This window comes from Elgaria multicarinata, chromosome 3, assembly GCF_023053635.1.
Source record: "Elgaria multicarinata webbii isolate HBS135686 ecotype San Diego chromosome 3, rElgMul1.1.pri, whole genome shotgun sequence".
NCBI lineage: Eukaryota > Metazoa > Chordata > Lepidosauria > Squamata > Anguidae > Elgaria > Elgaria multicarinata.
This window is the reverse complement of record NC_086173.1, coordinates 103,534,848-103,558,948: the sequence shown is the minus strand read 5'-3', so window position 1 is coordinate 103,558,948 and position 24,101 is coordinate 103,534,848. Positions and strand designations below refer to the sequence as shown.

At 44.3% G+C, this 24,101-nt stretch overlaps 1 protein-coding gene across 1 annotated transcript in view; it reads right to left on the bottom strand.

Annotated features, from left to right (window-relative positions):
• SEMA3G (semaphorin 3G) overlaps window positions 1-24,101 on the bottom strand; it is a 97,927-nt gene that overhangs the window by 36,688 nt on the left and 37,138 nt on the right. The window contains exons 2-3 of the mRNA XM_063121131.1: window positions 20,944-21,104; window positions 14,335-14,397 (exon numbers count right to left, since the gene is read on the bottom strand). Of these exons, the coding sequence (XP_062977201.1) occupies window positions 14,335-14,397; window positions 20,944-21,104 (224 nt within the window). The remainder of the gene's footprint in view (window positions 1-14,334; window positions 14,398-20,943; window positions 21,105-24,101) is intronic.

Below are 24,101 nucleotides of genomic sequence, written 5' to 3'. Positions count from 1 at the left end.
GTGGAGCCGGGAGCGCTGCACCCATCGGGGGTAGGGTGGGGGGGAGCAGGAATTTAAATTATTTTTTTAAAAAAACTCTTACCTTTAGCGCATGAGCATTCGTGCGCTCCTTCCTCTTTTTTTTAAAAAAAAGGTGGACGCGACGCCTCTCCTTGTGAGGTTGTCGCATGTAAACAGAGGCGAGATCTTGCATTAAACATAACGTGAGATCTTCCCTCCTCCATCATGGGATAAAAGGTAGGTCTAGCTAAGGCCCATAAGGCAGATTTCAGATTACTTATTTATTACATTCTATCTTGCCTTTTCTTCCATGGAGCTGAAGATGGCATATGTGGTTCTTCTTTCCCCTTTTATTCTCGCAACAAGCCTGTGAGGTAGGTTAGGCTGAGAGATTGTGAGTGTCCCAAACCCACTGAGAGTGCTTCATGGCTGAATGATTTGAATCAAGGGGCTGTCTATATGCTTTGAAAGTGGTGGCTGCGTGGTGGCACTACGTTGGTTATAGGACGCAGCATCCACTTTGCAGCTTTCCTGCGAAGCTGTAAATTAAAATGTTGGGGATTTACCCCAACTTTTTGGCTTTTGAGGCAAGTACAGAGCATCTGCCATCTAAGCTTGCTGCAGCATCATGGCAGAAGCATTCCCAGATGGATGGCAACCCCTGATTGGTTTCTTTCCGCCTGGGCAGAGGGCGGTCCAACAAGCCAAAGGGCCACTGGAAAGTCCACACCCTCCCTCTGCTTCAGGCTTAGCTGCCACCACCCCGCAACAGAGAAATTGTGGAGTTTCTCTAAACATGGCGGAAACCCAGCACCATCAAGACAGCCCCCTGCCTCCCCACTCCATGTCCAATTCACTAATTACCATTCTGCACTGGCTCGCAAATACTACTCCGGAACCACAGGTTGTTGAAATCCACACACCGTGAAGTTCTTTGTAATGTCACAAAATGAGAGACAGCTTGGATCCTGTGCCAACATCCGGAAAGACTGGATACTAGGAGCTCACCAGCCGTCTGAAGATCATAGATCAGAAACCAAAATGCAGAACAGAAATCCCAATGAGGTTGTACCAGTTTATATTAACTACGCTACATATTTGGCTCTGTTTGTGTGTTGTTGTCATTGTTTTAAAATGCATGATATGTAATGCTTTTTCGTCCATGAATTTAAAACATAGAGCGACGATTGGCATAAAACAAAACTGCAGAATCAGTCAACAATTGTACAGACAGTAGTCTTGGGCTTTCTTCTGCTCTAACAACCCTATGTGCATTTACTACAAATTATCAGTTTGAAAGGGCTGTCTAGTGTCCCAAATAAGGAAATGTCTCTCAGGGTGCAATCCTATGCATTTTTGGATAAAACAAAGTCCTACAACTCCCAGCATGCCCCAGCCATGCTGGCTGAACAATGCTGGGAGCTGAAGGACTTTTTCTGTCTAATCGTGCATAGGATTGTGCTGTCAGTTATGAACAACCATTATATAGTACTTCACACTAAACGCCAGGAAATGTAATGATCCCAGCAACTTTATCACCTGAACAAAACTTCCCAACAACCTATTGCCCCTGAATTTTTAACCAAGAAAATGCTCCAAAAACCATCTTGCTCTTTTTCACAGAAGGAAGGGTACTGCACTGTACAAAAGCAACATCAGCAAGGGGCCTAAGTTTCAGCTGCCCTCCAGTTCTGGTCAAGATTGTGTTTGGGGGTGCAGGAATGTAGCGGGGTGGGTGGGAGAATGACAATGGCAGGAAATGTAGGAGACACATGACCTTGATCTGGACAAACTACTCATTTAAAAAGGAAGCATAGCTAGTTATGCAGCAGGATGACAAATGACCATTCAGGAGTCTGACCTGGATTAATTGCTCCCTTTTCCGGAACAGCAATCATTGGCAGATAAGCACAGAGCAGCCAGGGAAACTATTGGAGGCACCTCCAGATTCCGATGGCCTCTGAAGATCTATCCATCTCACAACACACAGGAGGAACTGTGTGTATCGCTGTAGAAAAATAGTCTCTTCATCACTCCCACTCCTATCTTGGCCTCCTTGTTCCAGTCTCTCCCTCTGCATCACCTCATCAAATAGGACATACTATATCCTACCTCTGATGTTCCTTTTAGCTGCACCACTTTTAAAAATTATTAATTGTGTGCCTTCAGGAAACTCAACCCTTTGCTTTGAGTACTCAAGTTCAAATACAGGCCAAAGTTGGTACCCACCAAAAGCTACACAGGGATTCAAAAGCGAGACATCTGTCTGGTTCACAGCAGGGAGGTGTCACACCTCTCAGAATCACCACAGCTAAGCAAAAAGGTATGAAATCTAAATATGTTCAAAAGAAATAAAGTATTCTTTAAGGAGAAGTATAACTTCCCTTCAAGGAGAAGTCTAACACATCTTCATCCTATTTATTATTTAGACAGTGATCCTGGTTGTAATTTACATTTAAATACACCAATTATTTCTTTGCTAGTCTTCTAGTGGATAATTATTTACATTACCAACGCCAGTGATTTCATGAATGTATTTTCATTTCTATGGAACCCACTAACAAAAGGATGTGTCGCATTCAAGCAAGAAGCTGGAGGATCAGCACTGAGCACCCAGGGACTGGCATTTTAAATCAGGAATTTACATTGAGTAATTCTCATGTTTTTAATTAGAAAACATTATCCAAACCTTTTAAATGGAAAGTATTTTCCATTCCAAAATGGAATAAAAGCAGCCAATTCCCCAACCCCCTCCACACAAGTGATGATGTTTATGTCTTACTTCTCTTGTTTAGTTTCCGAAGATGAGTGATTTGTTTGAATTATTGCATTACTTATCATTTCGGTATCTCTGGCTTTGACTTTCCTTTCCCCTTCAAGTATCGTACCAGAACAGACAGTGAATCGATCAGTAAAGGATAATGTGTAGTTATTTTTTTACAGTCGTAAGTACTTTTCATCAAGAAATTTATTTTCTCACAGGAATACTAGCTACAGATACAATTTGCATGTTCTCTTGTTGCATATCTAATAGCTGAAAAATTAAGAGACATTTTAAAATCTTACTAAATGATTTTCCCTTTAATTTTAAAAAAGCAGCTCCATATTTTAATACATTTTGCCACACATTGACTAGGTTTGTGGGTTTAATAGTCAATGGTGGGTTATTATGTCATCTGTCAGGACTTTTGCACACCACGGTTGGTTATTCGGTCAAAATAATCAGCGCAAATAACCAATGCTGTGGGGAGTTGATTATTTGAACAACCTTTGGTTATTGTGTCGTGTGTCAGGCACCATTGACTATTTTATCACACACAGTTGGTTATTTATGGTGACTACAGAGTCCTCTGGCAAGAGTGACCAAAGCAGTGGCTGCTGCTCAAATCAAGATAGCAGAACTCACAATGGCTGATGGGATACTAGCGGGAGGACTGAGGGGGAGAGAGAGGGTAGGGGATGTGTCAATCAAACACACTGTTGACTATAGTAATCTCATCGTAGGCTTTAATCTACACCACAGGTGATTATACTCATCTTGTGAGGGGAGGACCCTCTCAATAATCAACCATGAGTATTAACTCACCATTGACTATTGTGTTGTCCAAACGCAGCCATTTTGAGATTTTGTCACATCAAGAGCTCTTTTCCAATGTTTTATGAATTGTGATTTAGCAAACATTTGCTGATCTAATACATTACAGTACAGCTGACAGTGAACTTTTTGTACAAGAACAAAAGTAAGGAATTAATTTCTCACATACTGACTGACTTCTTGGATTGCTATCTTTTTTAACTTATTGGAAGAATTAGCAACAAAATGTGAGAATGGTGGAAATGAGGAAGATTAATATCCCCATTCTGTAAATCTTTATAGCGTATGACATGAAAAAGTAATTTTTAAAAAACAGGTCCATAATTTCGCACTGACTGACATTCTTTTAAGCTTAAACGGGGCAAGATTAGAACAACATTCCAGTGAAGTTCTAATACACCTATTGCTATGTTAAGTTAAACCAAAGCAGGGGAGTTTAGCATCAAGTTACCTAGATCCTTAGTCCAGATAAATAAACAGAATTTGCTACTGATAATATAATTTGCTTTCATACTCCCATTTCCTTTTCCCTAAAAATAAGAAAGTTGGCTCTGGCTTCCACTGCTTTAGCATGTACCACTGCTATTTTTCTAGTGACATGAGGAGTTCTAATGAGTCTATTTAATCCTGTCAACCATGATTAATCTCTGTTTCCACTTAGTTGAATTATGGCGTTTAAAGAAGCCTTCTGACACTCCTAGTCTTGCAAGCATACTTCAAGAGCGACTGTTTTTCCTCAGGCAAGAGGGCACCAGTGTTAAATGGGGAAAGCCCAACCACACCACCTGAATATAGGCAACACTCATTCTGGCTCCTATCTTCCCTTTTGCAACTTCTCCCCATCTCCTTAGTAGCTAACAGGTACCTGAGGCACCTGACTATGGCAGGAACATTCAAAACAAAGACAAGATGCCGGAAGTGGCTTGAAATGGAAGAATTTGTTTTATAAAATTACTCAGAATTGTTCTTTCTCCAACCCACATTGTTATGAGTGTCTCTATTTAGGAATATCATGTTGTTTACCAGGGGTTATTTTGTTACCTGGTTCTTTGGTGCAATTGATATGAGCTGATTACACCGAAGGAGAGGGGCGACAAAGTGGAAGATCCTTCTGTTTTCCAGGGCTCCTTTAAAGGTTTTAATTGAAGGAGTGCTTCCCTCGTTCTCTGGCATGTATGCAAAGGAGGGGAGGGGAAGACTTATTTTCATAGATGAGCTTGTGCTGTACTGTTTCCCTGCAGCCCCCAGGAAAGCCAGGACTAAGATTGTGATGTAAATCTGCAATCCTAGGCACACTTACTTGGGAGTAAGTAAGCCCCATTGAACTTGCTTTCGGATCAAATCTGCCTCGCTTTGTTTCAGGGAGGCATTTTACCCTCTTCTCCCACCAATAGCAGGGAAAGTCCTTCCTTGGCAAGTTCATAGAGCAATGCCAGCTTTTCACACTGCTGATTTCGCACCATTAGGGTTTATTCCAGTTTACCTCCGATCTATTTTAAAATGGAATAAGGGTGAGGGGGGGGAACCGTAGCAGATGTCCTGGCTGTTGCCAAAATCATCAAAAGGACCAACAAACTATGGTGAGTGGCCAGTCATGAGTGTGCTTTATTTTGTTCGTGTGAAGAAGCCCAAAATCACATCCACTACAGTGGCTTTACACCTCCCATTTCTTCTTCCTTCCCAACCTGCATAGCTATGTCACATCCACTGCAGTTGTTGGAAGAAAGCAAGATCTACACACACACACACACACGCAGTGCTATAGCACCCCCCTCCCCACGGCCCCTGAAGTGTTGAAAGTTGATGGCAATTTGCAGCTGAAGAGCAATGATTGAATAGTGCTAAGAGCCTCCAATCTGGAAGCATCCACAGCACCAGAGATCTCTGTTATTCATTGTGACAGCTTTTGTCTAATCCTTCTAAAAGTTTTTCTGCACAGATGAAACAAGCAGGTATAAGGTAGTCTGGTTTAGGTTTAGGTGAATTGCATGACCAACTCACAAGATTAAGAGCTCCATCTAACAGCATTTTATCGCACAGTCATTGTTTATTGTTTTGCCCTGCGGCACTCATACGATGTCGTCCCTGTCCGACAGTTGTCCCACCTCTTCCCCTCCATTTTCTGTCTTTTTCTAGAGCAGGGAAAGTGTGATTTATTATCTTCTTTACACAAAATAAAAGTGCCCTTCCGTCCCTGTGTATTGCCATCCTCGCGCTATATTGCTTTTGTTGGGGGCGGTCCTGCTGCTGAAAAAGGAGGGCAAGGCAGTTCTCCCCCAGCTTGCTGGGTCTGTCAGTCAAATGAATGGACTTGTGTTGAGTTGGTGGAACAGACTTTTCCTGCTCCAACCCCACCCTTATTGCCCGCAGAAACAGCACCCAGCTGATTAAACGCTGAATTGGTGAAACGCTAGACAACAAAACCAGAGCGAGACGGGGGAAGGTACCCACATCCATCACCCGACAAGAACCAATGAACTAGAGGGGGAAAGAGAAGGGGTGGGGTGGGGTGGGTGCAATAGCGGGAGAGCAAACAAGTGAAAAGAGAGTTCACTGGTACAGCAGTGATCGTGAAAGGGGCCAGCGCTTGCCATGCTAATGAAACAGAGGTCAAAATCAAGGGTGCATACCAGGGGGGGAAAGTAGGTGTGATGGAGCTCCATGGCGCAGTGGTGGAATGGTGCTTACAGAGAAAATACATCAAATGGCTCATCAGCCACAAACTAGATGAAAAAAAGTAAAACAAAATTCCAGGATTAGTAGCCAATCTGATCAGGCCAAATGCAAAGAATTTCTGCTTCTGCCAACCTGTCATCAGCACCAACACCTGCTTCATTGGCATGACCCATTCCAGCCGCACAGCAGTTGAAGATGAGTGTTGAATAGAATAAGGAGGTGGGAGAAGTCAGAATAGTAGCCCATGTGATCCCTTTGGAGATCTAAAACATCCAGAGTTCTTTGCTATCATCCCTAAATGGTTTTTAATGTATTAAATGATCAAACCGTAAGTCAAATTTATTACAGAGCTTTGTTTCACATAAGTGGATGGATTACATGTTGAAGTTAGGATGTATCTGGTAATTTGCCCGTGAAAAGATTTAACAGCACCTTAGGCCACAGTTTATGAATCCAGTGGAAATTGGACATTTCATTGGGAACTATGTTTAAAAATGTCATAACTAACAGACTGGATGATGAAGATAAAGGCATTTTATCTTCATTAAATCAATGGATCTCTAGTGGCCAGTATATTCCTCAAAGTCGGTATAATTACTGTTTCCATTGCTCTGGTCCTTCCAGGATGCTATTGCTCAAGTTCCCATTTATACTGTTAGGAGCAGGAATACAGCACTGCCCTTCTCAGAGGCAGTCTGCTACTTGTATTATACCACTTGCTGGGGAACAAGAGTGGGTGGGTGGTATTGGGCTCATGTCTTGCTTGTGGGCCTCCCACAGGGAGCTGGTTGGCCACTGTATGAATACAATGCAGGACTAGATAGGGCTTTGGTCCGATTCAACAGGGCTTGTCTTATGTTCTTAAATGGTCAATTTCGTAGATTCTGTATTTTTGTCTCTGCCAAAACTATCCCCCAAAATAGCAAGGAGCAGGAATTTTAAAAGGCTACCTCAGAGCCTGCAGCCGTTGGTGACAGATTGCAAAATAAACATGCACAGGCTGAAGTGAGTGACGGCCACTCTTGGGAGCAATTACTTTGGGATGGACTGTCAACGAGGGGTTAGGATCCCCTCTTAGGCCTCCTCAATTTCCCCATTGTCTCAGATTATGTTTTTAAATAATTACTTGCATGACTGCGAAGTGAAGTGATATTTAACAAACAGGCACTGCATGGCTGGGAAGCAGAATGTGCAATGAACCCGGCAGCAAAAGCTTCCATTAATATTTCCCCTTGCTTCTACAGGGGTAGACCAGCAACACGAATGGCTAGTCAGATCAGGCAACCTGGGTGCAGACAGGAATCTTCAGCCTAGCCATGAGCTCAATGAATTGGTCTGGGCAAGACATTTGTCTTTCAGCCTCAGTTCCCCTACTAGTAAACCTCACTGATCAATGATGAGGATGAATAATGAAAGGACTGGAAAGTTCTGTAACTATGGGCCTTGCTAGACCTACCTGATAATCCGTCTGGGAGTCGGGGCGACGGCGCGCTACAGCTAGTGCGCGCCGTCGCCCTCTTCCAGACGTAACACGCGACGGGGCAAGGGGAAGCCCCGTCGCGTTGGCCATTTTGTTTGCAAGTTAAAGGGGCCATGTGCGCTGGAGCACCGCCGGAGAAGGTAAGTAAAAAATGTTTTAAAAATACACCCCCCCCGCTCCCTCTGCCCCTGATTCCCCCCCTGCCCACTCGCTCGTCCTCCCCCCGTCCGCCAGGCCTGTCCCCGTCCCCGATGTTCTCCCCCCGCTTGCCATTCCCGATGCCCGCTCTTCTTCCCTTGCCCCCCGCTTGCCATTCCCAATGCCCGCTCTTCTTCCACCCCTCTCTCCTGCTGGGTCTGGCTTTCCCCCACGGCCCCTATCTCTCCCCCCCCGGGATCCCCTCCCCCGGCCCGATGGGCACAGCACTCCTATGAGCGCTGTGCCCAGTCCGTGGCTTCTCCCGGCTACTCACGAGTAAGCGAACAGCCGGAAAAAGCCCCGGCCCCTGTTAGACCTTCCGCAGCCCCGGCATCAGGTCGGGGCTACAGAAAAACCAGGCCATAAGCAAATCCGCTTATCCCAGTTTAAGGCAGGTTTTAGCGCGGCCTGACCCCGGATTCCCCTGCGCGTCATCTGGATGCACAGGAGGGAAACCGGGCCTCACACCGCGCTAATGCCTGGTCTAGCAGCGGCCTATGAGAAACGCACTATAAAATGATGCCAAACATATATTTGTTCATTAAAAATATTTATATCTGCATTTTATACCCAAATAAGGTATTCTGAATGGTTTACAGTCAAAATACCGTAAAAACAAACCAAAACAAAAAACACAATCCAACAGTAACAATCTAAAATACTAAGCAGCCAAGAAAAATCAAGAACAATGGACACTATGACAAAACGCACTTTCCAACAAAATCATTTTCTCCCCTGAAAGGTGGCCTTGAAATATACAAAAGAAAGAAAATGTTAGCCTGCCATCTGAGTGCACCCAATGATGTGGAAACCTGGATCCCCCAGAGCTATGAATTCAATAAGCTCACCATAGGCATGCACAGCACATTTCATTAGGTGGTTCGGCCAGGGATTTTTTTTTTTTAAGGTAAACATTGATCGAATACATTGATTTTTGTGAACTGCCCAGAGAGCTCCGGCTATTGGGCGGTATAGAAATGTAATAAATAAATAAATAAATAAATAAATAAATAATATACAGCAATAAAAGACACATTTCATTCATCAAACAAATGAAATAAACGAAAACTGAAGTAAACTGTATTTTTTTAATTAACAAGTAATCTGTACTGCACTGTTGTAATTATTTGATTGGGACTGAAGTAGAGGAGCACTAATTTTACTGTACTTATTGTCTTTAAATATGGTTAAATATCCCACAGTTACCTTGCTATTCCATTTCTACAATTCTTTTTCTCCTGTCTTTTTTTCATCCTCTCTTCATTTTCAGGCTGCATCCTATGCACATTTACCTCAGAGTAATTGATCTCAGTGGGGCTTACTTCTGAGTAGACATACATAGGATTGTGCTGCAGCTCTGTTTTAAAGTGACACAGGATACACACATACCATGTTTACCAAAAGAATGGCTTGAAAAAAGGGGGTTGGACACCCTAAAATAAGCAAGGGCAGATAGGAATTGTTTTAGCAAGCATTCTGAAAAAGGTGCTGCTGAATGAATCCTCCTTAGCCAGGAGGTCCTGGGGGGCATTGCAGTTCTCCCCCCTTCCCCCTTTCTTTTCTCTTGCTGGAGTCCAGACGGGTGGGCGGTGGGGCAGCGATGAGGAGAGAAGGCACGTAAACATACAGCTTCTCTCTCTTTCTCTCTTACTCCCAAACATTACAGTACCTGCAGGGATGATGATGAGAGGAGGGCAGCAGCTCCGAAGGGGGGAGGGCCCCAATCCGCAGCTCCAGGCAATCTTACTACTTACAGAAACAGTCCCCTCCTCGGCTCCACCACGTGCTGCTTCCTGGCCCCAGCGTGGCTGCTGCTCCCACCTTGTTCAGCAACTGTCGCGAGAAGTCAGGCAGAGCAGCTGGGAGCAGGGAGCAGCTGAGTGAGTGAGTGAGTGAGTGAAAGAGCGAGCAAGGTGGGAGGGGGCAGGGGCAGCGGCTGCACCGGTGAAAAAAGCCTTCCGGAGGAGGAGCGGGATGGGGAGCAGCTGAATTTGTCACTCTTTCCTACGGCTAGCACCAGCCCTGCTACCGCAACATGGCGGTGGCGGCGGATTAGGGTGTTCAGCTGAACCCTTTGAACCTGTTGTCCACACGCCAACGAAGCTGAATAGAAAGCCCAATCCTGCCTCCCTGTCCTCTGAATTTCATAGGAAGCCTGGCTTGATAAGTGCAGCATGTGGGCACAGTCTTTCAGCTATCCAAGTCCCAAGCATTTTAGGCTTTAAAATTGAGAACTAGGACCTTGAGTTGGACCCCAGTGCAGCGGTATATCACCAGTTGCTAGGCAACATGGGTGGAAAGGTGCTGTTGCACTCATGTCCTGCTTGTAGTTCCTGGTTAACAGCTGGTTGTCCAATGTGTGACAAGAATCCTGGACTAGATGGACCCTTGATCCAGCATGGTTCTTCTTATGTTCTTGTTGATGTAATGCGGTCAAACAGTCTTCTATCAGCAATGTCACTGCTGCATTTTGCATTGATTGATGTTTCCGGGCATTTCTCAAGGGCAGTCCCTCATAGAGTACATTGTGGTAGTCCAATCTGGAAGTAATCGGGACATCTGCAGCTGTGGCAAGATCACCCTTTCCCAGGAAAGGCCTTAATTGACCAACCAGCTGAAACTCTTGGCCACAGCCACCACCTGACTATCCAGGAGCAAATCCAAACTATGTGCCACTCCTCTCACCCCCACTTCCAGTGACACTGACTGGGATCGTTGCCTGGTGCTGCTTAAAACAGCCCTGAGCAGCAGTCTTTTCCCCAGGGAAAAGTAGGCGTTTCTCCGGAGCCAGCCAGAGAACTGCAGAGGGCCTCAGGTGGCCCATGGGTTGCCCACCCCTGTTATAGACACATTTGTGGAGGATAGGCTTGCATCAGCCTTCCCCACCCAGGTGCCATGTCGGCTGGGGACGATGAAAGTTGTAGTCCGATGTATCTGGAGTGCACCAGACTGGGGAAGGCTGGTCTACTGCCTTCTGCTATGTTTATTGGCAGTATGCCTCTAAATACCATGTTGGGGAGCAATAGTGGAAGACATAAGTCCTGCTTGTGGATTCTCCCAGAAGCCTCTGGTTGCTGGCCGTTGTAGAAGCAGGAATCTGAACCAGATGGACGTTGGGTCTGATTCAGCAGGACTCTTCTTATGTAATTGTACCTCCCTTGTAATATCTCTTGAGGGGAAACAAATTTATCTCAATATGACATTGACTTGCTACTCATATTCATATCATCCGTTAGAGCTTTTTTCACCCTTGAGGGATTCAGGCAGCCTTTTAACAACCCATTCTTGTAATAATGACCTCAGTATCAGGGGATCTTCTTTTTACTGATTTTAAGAGAGCCCAAGACTATTTTGAGGAAAGTCACCAACTGAGGAAAGTGTCAAAGGTTGGATCCAGACTATTTAGAGTACAACCATTGAAACTTAAGTTAGTCATGACTAACATAATTCTCACTGATTCCAGTGGATCTATTCTAAGTATGACAAAGTCTGGATCCAACTCAAAGTTTGTAAACCATTTGCACCTTTGAGCAGTAGGTGACGATCCCCCCTTTTTGATGATGATGATGATGATGATTGCATTTATATCCCACCTTTTTGTTCCTTCAAGGAACCCAAGGCGGTGTACATAATCCTCCTCCTCTCCATTTTAGCCTCACAACAACAACCCTGTGAGGTAGACTGGGCTGAGAGTCTGTGACTGGTCCAAAGTCACCCAGTGGGTTTCCATGGCCGAGTGGGGACTAGAGCCTGGATCTCCCAACTCCCAGTCCAACACTTTAGCTACTACACCACACTGGTTTGTTGCATCTCAGCAGGTGCCCTCACCTATGTCTCTGGTATGCTGAAATTATAGGAAAGTTCTTGTCACTGGTTTTAGTTTCTTTTTTACCTAAGAAATCGTCCATCTGCCCATGTCTGCAAAAACAAACTTATGTAAAAAGGGAAAGCTACTGACCACATTTAGTAATGAGCAGATATGTGAACCTGGCTATAACTACAGTCGACTGGACCATAAGGCATTTATTTTCTAATATTGAAATACTAAATTTGGAAAACAAAAACTGTCCAAGCTTTTGTTTGTCTCAATAGCTGCATCTGGAGGTGAACATGAGGAGTAGCTTCCAGATACATGTTAGCAACTATTCTCAAATTAATGCTAAAAATGCATGAAACAAATAAATTACAAATGCACACATTTTCACATAAAAATGTGGATTTCCATGCACAGAACAATGCAACAAAGAATTTCAGAGCAGATTTATTTCTTATTTAGTTACTTTTCTATAAAAAAACATATATTTAAAAGTAACCTACAAGCTGTAGGGGTGACTCACTCCAATAAAACATTTCTTATGTGCATGTATCAATTGGAATACTTCCAAAACCCAACCTGTGGGAGTAAAACATTGAACAGACCCTCAAGCTACTTGCATTCCCATATGTTGAGCTTGCTTTTCCAGGAGCCCAAACAGCTAGACTCTATAAAGATATGATTATGTATGGATACGTCAGGAACATGCTGGTTTCTATTTATACTCCGTAAAATATTTTCATGTGAGCAGAATGATGGCAGGAGCATGTGATTAAGGCTATACAATGTTTATGTCGGTGTCCCCAACATTTCTGGACCCATAAACAAATTTAGGGATTTGAGAAACTGTTGTGGGCACCACCACAAGATGGCTCCCATTAAGAATATGGTTAGTCACATAATGGCTACTGTGGGCACCTGACTAGTCAAGAGGTGGGGGGGCGGGGAATGGTGAGATCAGAGGCTAAGAGAGAGGGGGAAATGGAAAGTGTCGCTTCCTGGGCCATCCAATCTTCTTCCACCCACAGTGACCTTTCCCCTTTGCGCTCTCTCGCTCTTTCTCCCCTCCCAGCCTCTATCCTTACTCTTTCTCTCCCCTCAACCCCTTTCCTCATTCTTTCTCTCCCTTTCTTTCCCCTTGCCTTCTTCTTTCTTTCCCTTCCTAGCTCCTAGCCTTGCTCTTTCTCTCCCACTAATCCCTTTATCTTGCTGTTTCCCTTCACTCCCAGCCTCTAGGCTCACTATTTCTCTCTTTACCTGTTTCTCCTCCCTTTTAGCCTCTCTTTTTCTTTCCCCTCTATACCTTTGCCTTCCTTTCGCTTCCTGCCTGTTGAACAGCTGATCAGCAGCAGGTTCAGGAACAGGAAGGAGAACCTGGATTTGCTCCCCCAATGGCACATGCACCCAGTTAAAGCAGTGTATACTAAAAACAACAACAACAACGCTTCTACGGTTTTAGTTTTGGATATGTGTGGTGTAGTGTAGGGCTAAGGTGTGGTGTAGTGGCTAAATTGTTGGACTGGGAGTCAGGAGATCTGGGTTCTAGTCCCCTCTCGGCCATGGAAACCCATTGAGTGACTTTGGGCTAGTCACAGACTCTCAGCCCAACCTACCTCACAGGGTTGTTGTGAGGCTAAAATGGAGAGGAGGGTTATGTATGCCGCCTTGGGTTCCTTGGAGGGAAAAAAGGTGGGATATAAATGTAATAATAAAATAAATAATAAATAAATAAATATGTGGGTGGAGTCTTGTGGCATCAACAAGCTTCCTCTAAGAAAAAGTAATTAAATTTATGCTCAGGTTTGTTCCTCCAGATGAGCAAGATTTGAAACAAAAGGCAAAGCAATTCACTTCCCCACCCCTCCCTCTGCTTCTGTGCTGAGTAAAAGCAATAGAAGACAATGGAAATTACTTCAGGTTAGACACATTTAGCAGGCATTTTTCAGTATGCTGATGTTAAGGCTCATTTGGGGGAAAACAAAACATGATCAGCTTTTAAGGTTGTGCAGGATTGCACCTTCGGATGAGCAAGATTTGAAGCAAAAAGCAAAGCAATTCGCTTCCCCACCCCTTCCTCTGCTGCCATGCTGAGTATGTGCAATGGAAGACAATGGAAATTACTTCTGAGTAGACATATGTAGCAGGCTGTTTTCAGTGTGTTGATGTTAAGAGTGTGTGTGTGTGTGTGTGCGCGCGCGTGCGATGGGGAATATGAACCCGAGGAAAGCCAACTCCTCTCCTTGGATCCACCCTCAGATGATGCAACTTTCCCTTCCTCCTCTTAGGCTGCTCCCCACAGCTGGCACAGAAGTCAGTATCACTAGGTGAGGTCACATAGATTCCTAAACCACACTGAAGCCGGTGCATGGGAAAATCCGTCACAGAATCGCTTTGCAAAAATGCAGGCTTTATGGCATGAAACCCCGCAGCTGCTGCAGAGTAGGGGGAACATCATGTGCCACAACTGTGTGTGAGGCACAGTGAAACCAGAGTAAATCCCCTGTGTCATTAGAGCTGAGCAAAGTCAAAGCAAATTTATCAGGATTCTTTACTAGCAATGGGGTGACTTACCATTGGATCTTTTCCTTTCCGAAAACATTCTTCTTTCTGTCCAGGGAGTGGTGGCCAGTAAATCTGGAATGTAAGGCAGAAATGTGAGTGCAAGACATTTGGAGGACACCAAATTGGGGAGTGGAGTTCCTTGGTGCAGGAAATCTCAGGCTTTTAGGATCTGCTCCGTCACTGCTGTTTTGGACACATCTAAAATTACTTGTTAAACTGGAACTGATTACCAGGAATGAAACTGTTCAGCACTTTCCCTGAAAGAAAGTTAGCTAATTCTCATACAAGAAGCTTTGCTCATCATAGGTATGAGGAATCAGTACTAACCGGAGGCAGGTGGACAGACTGACAGGTAGTAGTGCTTGAATTGAACTCTGTTATACCTAACAAAATACTCCCCAATATGAATCAGCTTAGAGAAATAAGTTTGCAGAAGACAGAACAAATAAAATAAGAAGCATAAATCTGAAATTAGGAAAACCAGAAAGAATGCATGACTTATGTCAACCTTACCAAACTTGTTACCCTCCAGATGCTTTGAACTACAGCTCTCATCATCTTTGCCCACTGAACATGCGGCTGGGGATGGTGGGAGTTGTAGTCCAAAACATATGGAGGGCACCAGGTTGGGCAAGGATGACTTATGTCACGGCCATGCAAGTTCAGAAGCACAAAAACAGGAGCAGAGGCAGTTAAGGAAAGGAGTTAATCGAGAATAAAGTGTTGAGAAAGGGAAGACCAACAACAATGTAAGACTTTTAGGGCAAAAATGAATAGAGGAAAATAAAACGGGGAAAGCAAAGGCTGAAAAAAGAAGAAGGAAGTGATCAGGCAGAGGAAAAGGAGATGACACAGATCCAACAGAGAACAAGAATATATTACAACACCGTTAAGGGTATGTCCAGCATGTTGACGAGGACACATAGAAACAGAAGGGTTGGAAGAACTAAGCAGAGAAGATAAACATCAACAATATGGATCAATGACTAGATAATAATAAAAATTTAAATCATCCAAAATAATAACTAGAGGAAAACCTGAAAGAAAAAGAAAAAAGTACTTATGTAGGGGCTGAAACAAAATCTTATTCTGTTGCCTATAATGGTTGTTGCACTCCATTTATTCTGGTAAAATGAATATAAGATGCCAGATCAATATTTCAAAAATAAAGGAATCTCTGGGGTTGTTTTATCTGGAACAAAGGCATCCATTATTCTACACTGAGTTGCAGTTTCATGAACTAGGAGAGAATTAAGAGAGTTCCTTTTAAATAAGGGACATCTGGTTAACTCTAACCTGGCCTTACAACTTGGCTCTTTATCCACAATCCTAGCAACTGTTTATGCAAGCCAAGGACTGATTTATAAAGTTTGTTTTACAGGCTAATGTGCTGGCAGAGAATTTAGAAGAAACATTCATTTTCTTTAAAGAAATAGGGGAGAAGGGTCTCCTTTGACCTCCCATTTCCCTTTTGTGTGGTCTGACACCTTCAAGGACATAGCAATGCACAAACAACAGATTGATGTTCTTGCTGTTTCTAAATAAAAGCTAAAACTTGCAGCTGACTAAGAACTGAACCCAGTAGTGCTCAAAATGCTCCTTCCAAAATGGTTTCAAGAAGAAAAGCCACATGGTTAGTAATAATAAATTTGCTCTTGTTCCATACATAGAACATGTCATAGGTTTGATATGATGTGTTTCACTAGCTAGGGATTGGGATGGGTAGAGTATCTTAAACAGTTGGATTAGTGAAACGAAAGCATGCAGAACATCTAAGAACAGAAGTGAAGTTCAATTTCTTAGCTTCCATTTTAAAACCTGAAGAGGCCAGCATTATACTTTATAGAGAACTTAATTCCATTTAGGCACCCAAATACAGGTCAAAGGTCCAGTTCTGTGGTACACCCAGTAGCAACTGCCCTATTTTGAGCAGGCGACATTTGATATTTGGGCTGATGTCCCTCCTGTGTTAAAACCTAAACCCTTTTAGACAGATGCTCTTAGCGCACATAGAGGGGGGGAGATGAACTACACACACTGATTCCCAACTGATTGTGGATTCATTAGAAAGTTGAAACAGTGGAGCTGCTGCTGCCTCCTCTTTGATAGCTGGGCAGTTTTGGTAAGAAAAAGCGCCCCCTGCCTTCCCAGCGCTCTCAAATCTCGTGAGACTTGCGGATGGTGGAAATCTTGCAGGAATCTTGCCGGAAGCCTTGCAAGATTTGTGAAAGCCCAGAGAAAAAGCCAGGGAGGCTTGACTGGGACTGCTGGGGTGCTTGTTTCTCCGGTAAATCTGCCCCCAGCCCTGGTTCCGCCGGATCAGCATTGTTTTCCCTGTGTTCTCTGGTATTTTCCGGGTCTTAAACAAGAGTCTAATAGCATACAACTCTATGCATATACGGTTCTCTTCATGCAATCAGGAATCTTGCTTTTCAGGCTTCCCTGTCGCATTGAGAACTTAAAGTCATATATGTATTTAGCTGAACATGCACAGGATCTTCAGCCTCAAGCCCTCTCCTGATTTAAAATCATTAGCATTATACAGTTCTCACTTAATGTTTGGAGAATATCATTATAGTGCAGCATGGCATTACCCCACAGTTCTGTTCCCTTAGGTACCGTATGTCTGTATTTGTATGTCTAGTGAGTGCAGAATGTTGGACTGAGTGGGTGTGGCTGATGATGCTGTGAAGGGGGGGAGTATAAATGTTGGTTAGTGGGTTGGGAGTGGAGAGTGTCAGTTAGGATTGTCAGTAGTGTGGAGAGTGAAAGGAGATAAGATTTTAAGAGACTTAAGATTACTGTTTTTATTAAAACTAGTAGATTAAGCAGGTTAACTTGAATTTGAAGTAACTAAGAACTGTTAAACAAAAATAAACACTTTATGTTGTTTTGTTACCTCAAAAGATGTGTCCGCTTGGCTTTATCACCTGCTCTACAGTTACTATCGTAAACGCCTTATATATAACCTTCAGCTTATTACGTACACAGTAAAACCTTTTCAGATTCTAGCCTCTACCCTGTCATATGAAGGAAGGTTGTGTTTTACCCTACTCTCAGGTTGTTCAAGTGGTGGCGCTTGGCTTGAGGAGGGTTTGTGTGTGTGAAGGCCTGTTGTGTGAGGCCTGCGTCGTGACATACAGAAATGGGTAACATGTGGCTGTCCAGATGTTTTGGTCTACAACTCTCATCAGCCCTAATCAGCATAGCCATTGGTGAAGGATCATGGGAGTTGTAGGCTAAAACAACTAGGGGGCCACAAGGTGCCCACACCTGCTCCAGTGGGTATAGTTCTGCTGTGACAACTCAGTGCAAAGAAAGAAGGGTATTTTGTAAAACCCACATTTTAAAAAAGTATCTTTGCAGAATAGGCACAATGGTGAACTCTGCCTTGCCTGAACCAACTAGATTGTCTCTTTTCAAATTACATTTACCTGATCCCATTGTTCTAGCCAAACAACATAGTTAAAAGTTTATCTCTCAAGATGCTACGGCCTGCACCAGCTGTCAGATTCTGTGCATTGGCTACGTGCCAGCAAGGAACAAATATAATACAAGCAGCCCATAATATCCCCTTAGGTTGCAAGCCTGTTCGCTTCGGAATGGGTTCACTTCCCAGTAAAGATGCAAAGAATCAGCCTGCACAAGTGGTTCCCACAACAGCCCTCAATGTGCATGATTCGGTCAGGGCCTCTCTTTATAGCTGTAGTTCTCCATGGGTAAAATGAGAATGTGAACGACCTACCTCAGTGAATTACTGGAAGGAGGAATAGAATGATTACCATAAAGCAATTTGCATGCTAAAACATACTAGAGACATCTATCCGGTCAAATATCTCATTTCCTGGCACAATTTTGCTGGGTTTTGACCTAGCAGTTGATTTTATCATTTAACATATATGATAGGCAGTTCCTTTTGTAAACTTATATTAATTGCTCATAGCCTGATCACATGGTCCAGACTTCCCATGCTTCCAATTACATTTAATTGCAATATAATCTCTCTGGGGCTGGAAACTTTCTTACACAAACTCCCCACCCAGACTGGTGTCACATTTCTGGCTTCTATTTAATAAAGTTGTCTGCCCTGTGCTCTGAAGGCGCTTAAGGGCTGACTTTGCTGAGCTCCTTCTGTTCATCTCAAGTTTCGGTTTCTATGGAAGAAAAGCCTCTCTGAGGGATAATTTTAAGTATCCTTATGGAAGCCACTGAAAAGTCCTTGCTCATGCTGGTGCACCACTCAGTGTGGGTCATGTTTTACAGCCATTTACTCAAAGCACCACCCCACATGTATACAGAGTCTACCACAGATGTCGGAGAAATGGGCAACAGATTCCAATGAGTTCAGATTTCTATTAATCCGACATGCAGATTCTGTAGTGGACTGACTTTTTCTGAGTCAGATGGATTCTGTGGACTTGCAGACCCTTTTTTATTTTAGGGGGCTGAAATTTGCACTAATTCGCACTTGCGGTAGTGTGCATTAAGCACAACTGTGCATTTGCATAATTGACATTCATGCTAATGCCCACTTGCACTAATGCCCACTTGCGCAAATAAAATAACATTCTCGTACATCCCGGAAAAAAAACCTGATTCTTTCAATGGAATGAAAATCACCTGACAATCCATGAAATACAAACGGTAAGAACATAAGAAGAGCTGTTCTCTGTTCACACAGTGGCCGGCCCAGCCATCAGTACAGATTTAACAAAATCCATACATCCCCAAAATCTACTTACTAGTGCAGCTACCAGGAATATATGGTGCTGATTTGTAGACAATGCACACACATATATGTCAATACCCAAAACAGGACCATTCAAATATTATGCTCATCATGTGAAGCCACAACAAAAGTGAACACTATACGGCAGTCTCTTCCAAGGAGGCCATAATGCTTATAACTGGCCCCAAGAGGGTTAGGCAAGTGGGCAGGGTCCTGGGGCCACAACACAATACAACAAGAAGAGATAGGGCCTTGCTAGACCTGCCGGCTTACGCCGGCAGGGAGGCGGGGCCGAGGCACGCTGAAGTTAGCGCGCCTCCCCCAGGCTACCACACGCACGACGCACAGGGACGTCGCGCCCCTGCGGTGTCCGCCATGTTTTTTTTAATTTTAAAGGGGCCGGGTGCGGCCCGAAGACTCCGGAGAGGTAAGTGGGTTTTTTTTGGGTTTTTTTACCGGGGGGGGGGGGCTGAAGGCTGGGAGGGTGGGTGCCAGGGTGGGTGGCATGGGGGGAGGGCAGGTGCGATCGTGCTGCCTGCCGCCCGAGCCCGGGCAATGCCTGGCATGGCCCCATGCCAGGCATTGCCCGGGCGGCGGGCGGCGCGATCGCACCCGCCCTCCCCCCGTGCCACCCACCCTGGCACCCACCCTCCCAGCCTTCGGCCCCCCCTGCCGATGGGCACAGCGCTCCTATGAGCGCTGTGCCAGGTCCGCGGCTTTTCGTGGCTCCTCGCGAGTAAGCGAGGAGCCGCGAAAAGCTGCGGAAGTCCCTAGACGTTCCCCAGCTCTGGCCTGAGGCCGGAGCTGGGGAAAAGGCGCGCCATAAGCGAATTCGCTTATGGCGCGTTGGAGGAGGCCTCAGCGCGGCCTGTCTCCGGATTCCCCTGTGCGTCATCTGGACGCACAGCAGGGTAGCCGGGACAGAAGGCGCGCTAAGGCCTCGTCTAGGAAGGCCCCCAGAAAATGACCTACTTGACTGTTTTCAATAATCCCACTTTTAGATTTTAGAAAGCAGTCATATTAGAGGGGACAGATTAAAAAATAAATAAAAAACGGGACAGTGAGCTGGAGGAGGAGGAAGAGAGGGATGCCCAGACCGGCTATCCACTCTCGGACCTCCCACCGTTGTGCTGAGCACCGGTGGCACCCAAACCCCTGCGTGTGGTGCAGGTGCTGGGGGGGCAGCCTTTTCTTCCCCCCTTCGTTTATCTGTACATGCGACGCTTTGCATGTACAGATTAAAAAAATTTAAAAAATAAAGTGAAAAACGGTAGGGGGAGCTGAAGGGGGACGAAGAGAGGGATGCCCGGACCCAGCTCTCCTCCCTCAGACCTCCTGCCACTACTGCTGTGCTGAGCACCAGCACCACTCAAGCCCCTATGCACAGCACTGGGGTGGGAGGGCATCCTATTTTTCCCTTGCATTTAAAATTTAAAAATTGGGGGGAGGCAGTCCGCCCCCTTCCCTGTCAGCTGTTGCCGACCGATCAGGGGTCGCCATCAGCTGTGGCACGCCTCCGTAGCAAAAAAGAAAAGTCAGGGGAAGTGCCCGACTTTTTTTAAGCGGAGCTTTGGGAGTTTGCCCTTCGATGGGTTCAGGATGGCAGCTGCATCATATAGATGACCTGCCACCACTCCGGATCCACCCCAGGGCAAAGCCCTCAAGACAAGCCCCTGGTCTACCTTCAGTCATCACTGTAAAGAAGCTATATGTGAAATACTTGGAGTGCATCAGAAAAGGGCTATATAAATATTAAACATTACGACATGTATGATTATAAACATTATTAGATTTGCATAAATCTAAGCTGCCGTGAGAGCCTTTTTTGGCTGAATGGCGGCATAAAAATCCTTAAATAAATAAATAAATAAATAAATCTCAAACATTACCTCTTTAGCATCCATGTTGGTTTGATCTAGTCGAAGAGAGTAAAGGGTGTCTTTTCCTCCAATGAACAGGCGGTCACGGTATTCATCAAGGTACAAGGACCGGAAGTCTAAAATTCCTCGGTGGCCAAGAAACAGGACTGAGCGGTTAGTGGCCAAAAGATCTAAAAGGCAGGAATCAAATGGTAAAGAAAAACTGTCAGTAGGATTAAAGAAACTGAAAGAGTAAGATCCAAACCCCCATGTTAAACCAACTTGTATTCTGTATATTCACTCACTTGAGCAATCCATAATTTTCCTTAGGAACGGGGCACAATCCAACAAAATTTAGTAGCAACTAAGTCTCACAGAAAACAATGGAATATGCTGTGACTTAAACAAATCCCATTGCTTCCAATGGGTTTTAGTAATGTATTTTGCCAATTATGTTCTATTTTTGCTCTTCGAGGGTTTGAAACAATAGCTGCATAACATCGCCATTTAGAAACATATGAAAAGGTACTATGTGACATGTACACTGTATATAACACATGGGATCGCTGAGGCAAGGGCCTTCTCACACATATTATATGAATAGTTAACAATCATGGTCCCACAGTCTCTATATAGACTAGCAATATCTTCCCCCATGTCATTCCCTTACATTCATCATTATGGAATCCTCTATACCCGCCTTTCCCAAACTGGCAATCTCCAGATGTGTTTAACTACATTCCCAGCAGCAGCACCCAGCCAGCTGGTTGACACTACATAGGATTCTATAATGATAAATGCAAGAGGACACATCTGGGAAGATATTGTTAGGGGTGGCTTCTTCCAACCTATCCATGCACAGGGTGCAGAAAGAGAGATCTGCCTCTCAGAATAGCTCTTTATTAAAGAGGGGTCAGTGAAACTGTATACAGTAGAAAGAGATTTGACCCTCCGCTCAAATGTCCACCTTACCTGGAACCACAACAAAACAGTATGGCTTGGGGCTGGGGAGCTCTTAGAAAGGCAATCAGGCATACCCACCCCACTTCTGCAACACTAGGGCTGGTGGTGGGTGGGTGTATGTGTGTGCGTGTTGGATCTGATCTGTTGGAAATTAATCTCATCGGTCTGTGAGGGTCATTTTTGTACATCCTAACATGAAGGCCCAAGTCACCAAGCAATTTCTGCAGCTAGGGACACTCAACTGGAAGGCTGGAAGGAGCTGTCATTAGCTGGGAGTGAAGACAGCAGGGCTCTTTGCTGCTGATAAAAGAAGCCTAAAAGATAAATGCCCTATAAAACAGTTTATCAGTGTGACAAGGATAACTCTCTGACAGTTGCAGAATGGAGCTTTATCAGGGGCTGCTGAAAGCTGGGGTGGATTTGAGGTCTCGGATTATTAAACATTGGGGGGAGGGGGAAAAGGTCAAAAAACAACAACAATGGGGTGGGAAAGGTGAGAAAGATGGAGCCTTGATGGAAGAGGAAATGTAGAGACAAATTGTCCCATTTAAAGATTTCCAGGGAGTTAGCCATGTTCATCAATTGCAGTAAAAAACGAGACAGTCTTGTGGCACCTTAAAGACTAGCCAATTTATTAAATCATAAGCTTTTGTTGACTGCAGCCCAGTTCAAGTGTTGTCCTGAGTTCCAAGTGTGTGTGTGGGGGGGGGGGGGGGGAAGGGATTGTAAACAGTAATGTCAGAGGGAATTGTAATGCAGAAAATTTAGAAAGTGTAGTTACCTTAGTTACAGTGGCTATTCACAAAACAATTGTTGTCATTGACACAGACTTCCTTGATTAATATATGTAATGTAATTAAAAACAACAACAAAATCCCTATTCAAGCCAGAGGAGATAGAGTTGAATTCCTTGATGAAGGTTTTAAAGTTGAAATCTGTCTTTGAAGTTCCTTTGTTCAAAAAGGGCCACATTAAAATGAGTGGCAGAGATCTAGTTTGCGCGTCTCAACAATTCCTAGGTTGTTTAACCCAGGAATTGTTGAGGCTGAGCACCAGTGAGCGAGCTGCCTCCCAAGTGCTCGTTGCTTCCACTTTTAATTAACAACCTAGGAATGACCCATTCATCAGTTACCATGATATCCGAACCTGGAACTCTAGACTGCTTAGGGTTGACCCAACAATAGCTGCTGCTCATCCTTGACAATTCTTGGGTTAAACAACCAAGTCACACTCTCCTGGGAGGTTGAAGAATTTCTCCACCATTTTTTGACTATTGCCATTTGTGATATCAGATTTGTAGCCATTTATGTTTTGGCCTCTTTGTCGTGTGCTGACTAAGGATAAAGGGATTTGTAATCAAACACATCTGGAGGGCACCAGTTTGGGGAAGGCTGGCCAAAGCCATTGCTTCTCTCTCTCTCTCTCTCTCTCTCTCTCTCTCTCTCTCTCTCTCTCTCTCCCCCTCTGTTGCTCCTATATGCTAAGATTTATGATATCTAAATGCCAAAATGCATGTAATGAGTTTCAGGGAAATGCACATTTTGATAGTAGCATTTCAAAGAATTTGCAGGTTTGGCTTTGGAAATGTTTCAATTCAGGATCATGTCTAGGGACATATAAACAAAGGCTCCAAGTTGGATATGTGGCCAAAGCAGCAGATCAAAAACACATGCAAGATTTGGGCAAGGGAATTTAATCAAGGAGATCATCAGCTTTAAGAAAGAGACTCTCTCAGGTGTAGAACAAGATTAGTCACTGGCAAAGGGAAATTTCATGTAAAACATGAAACAAGGCAGTTGTTGACTTAGGCTGACATCCTAAAAAAAATAAGAAGAGTCATGCTGGATCAGACCAAGGGTCCATCTAGTCCAGAATTCTGTTCACACAGTGCCCTACCACTAGCCTGTGAGAAACCCAATAGTAGGACATAAGTGCAATAGCACTGTCCCAGTTGTGTTCCCCAGCAACTGGGCTACAAAAGCATACTGCCTCTGATACTGGAGATAGCATATAACCCTCAGGACTACTAGCTGTTGATAGCCTTTTCCTCCAAGAATATCTCTCATCCTCTTTAAAGCTATTCAAAGTGGCCATCACTACAACTTGTGGGAGCAAATTCCATAGTTTTATCTATGTGCCGTGTGAAGGACTTCCTTTTATCTGTCCATAATTTCCCACTGATCAGCTTCATGAGATGACCCCAGGGTCTAGTATTATGAAAGAGG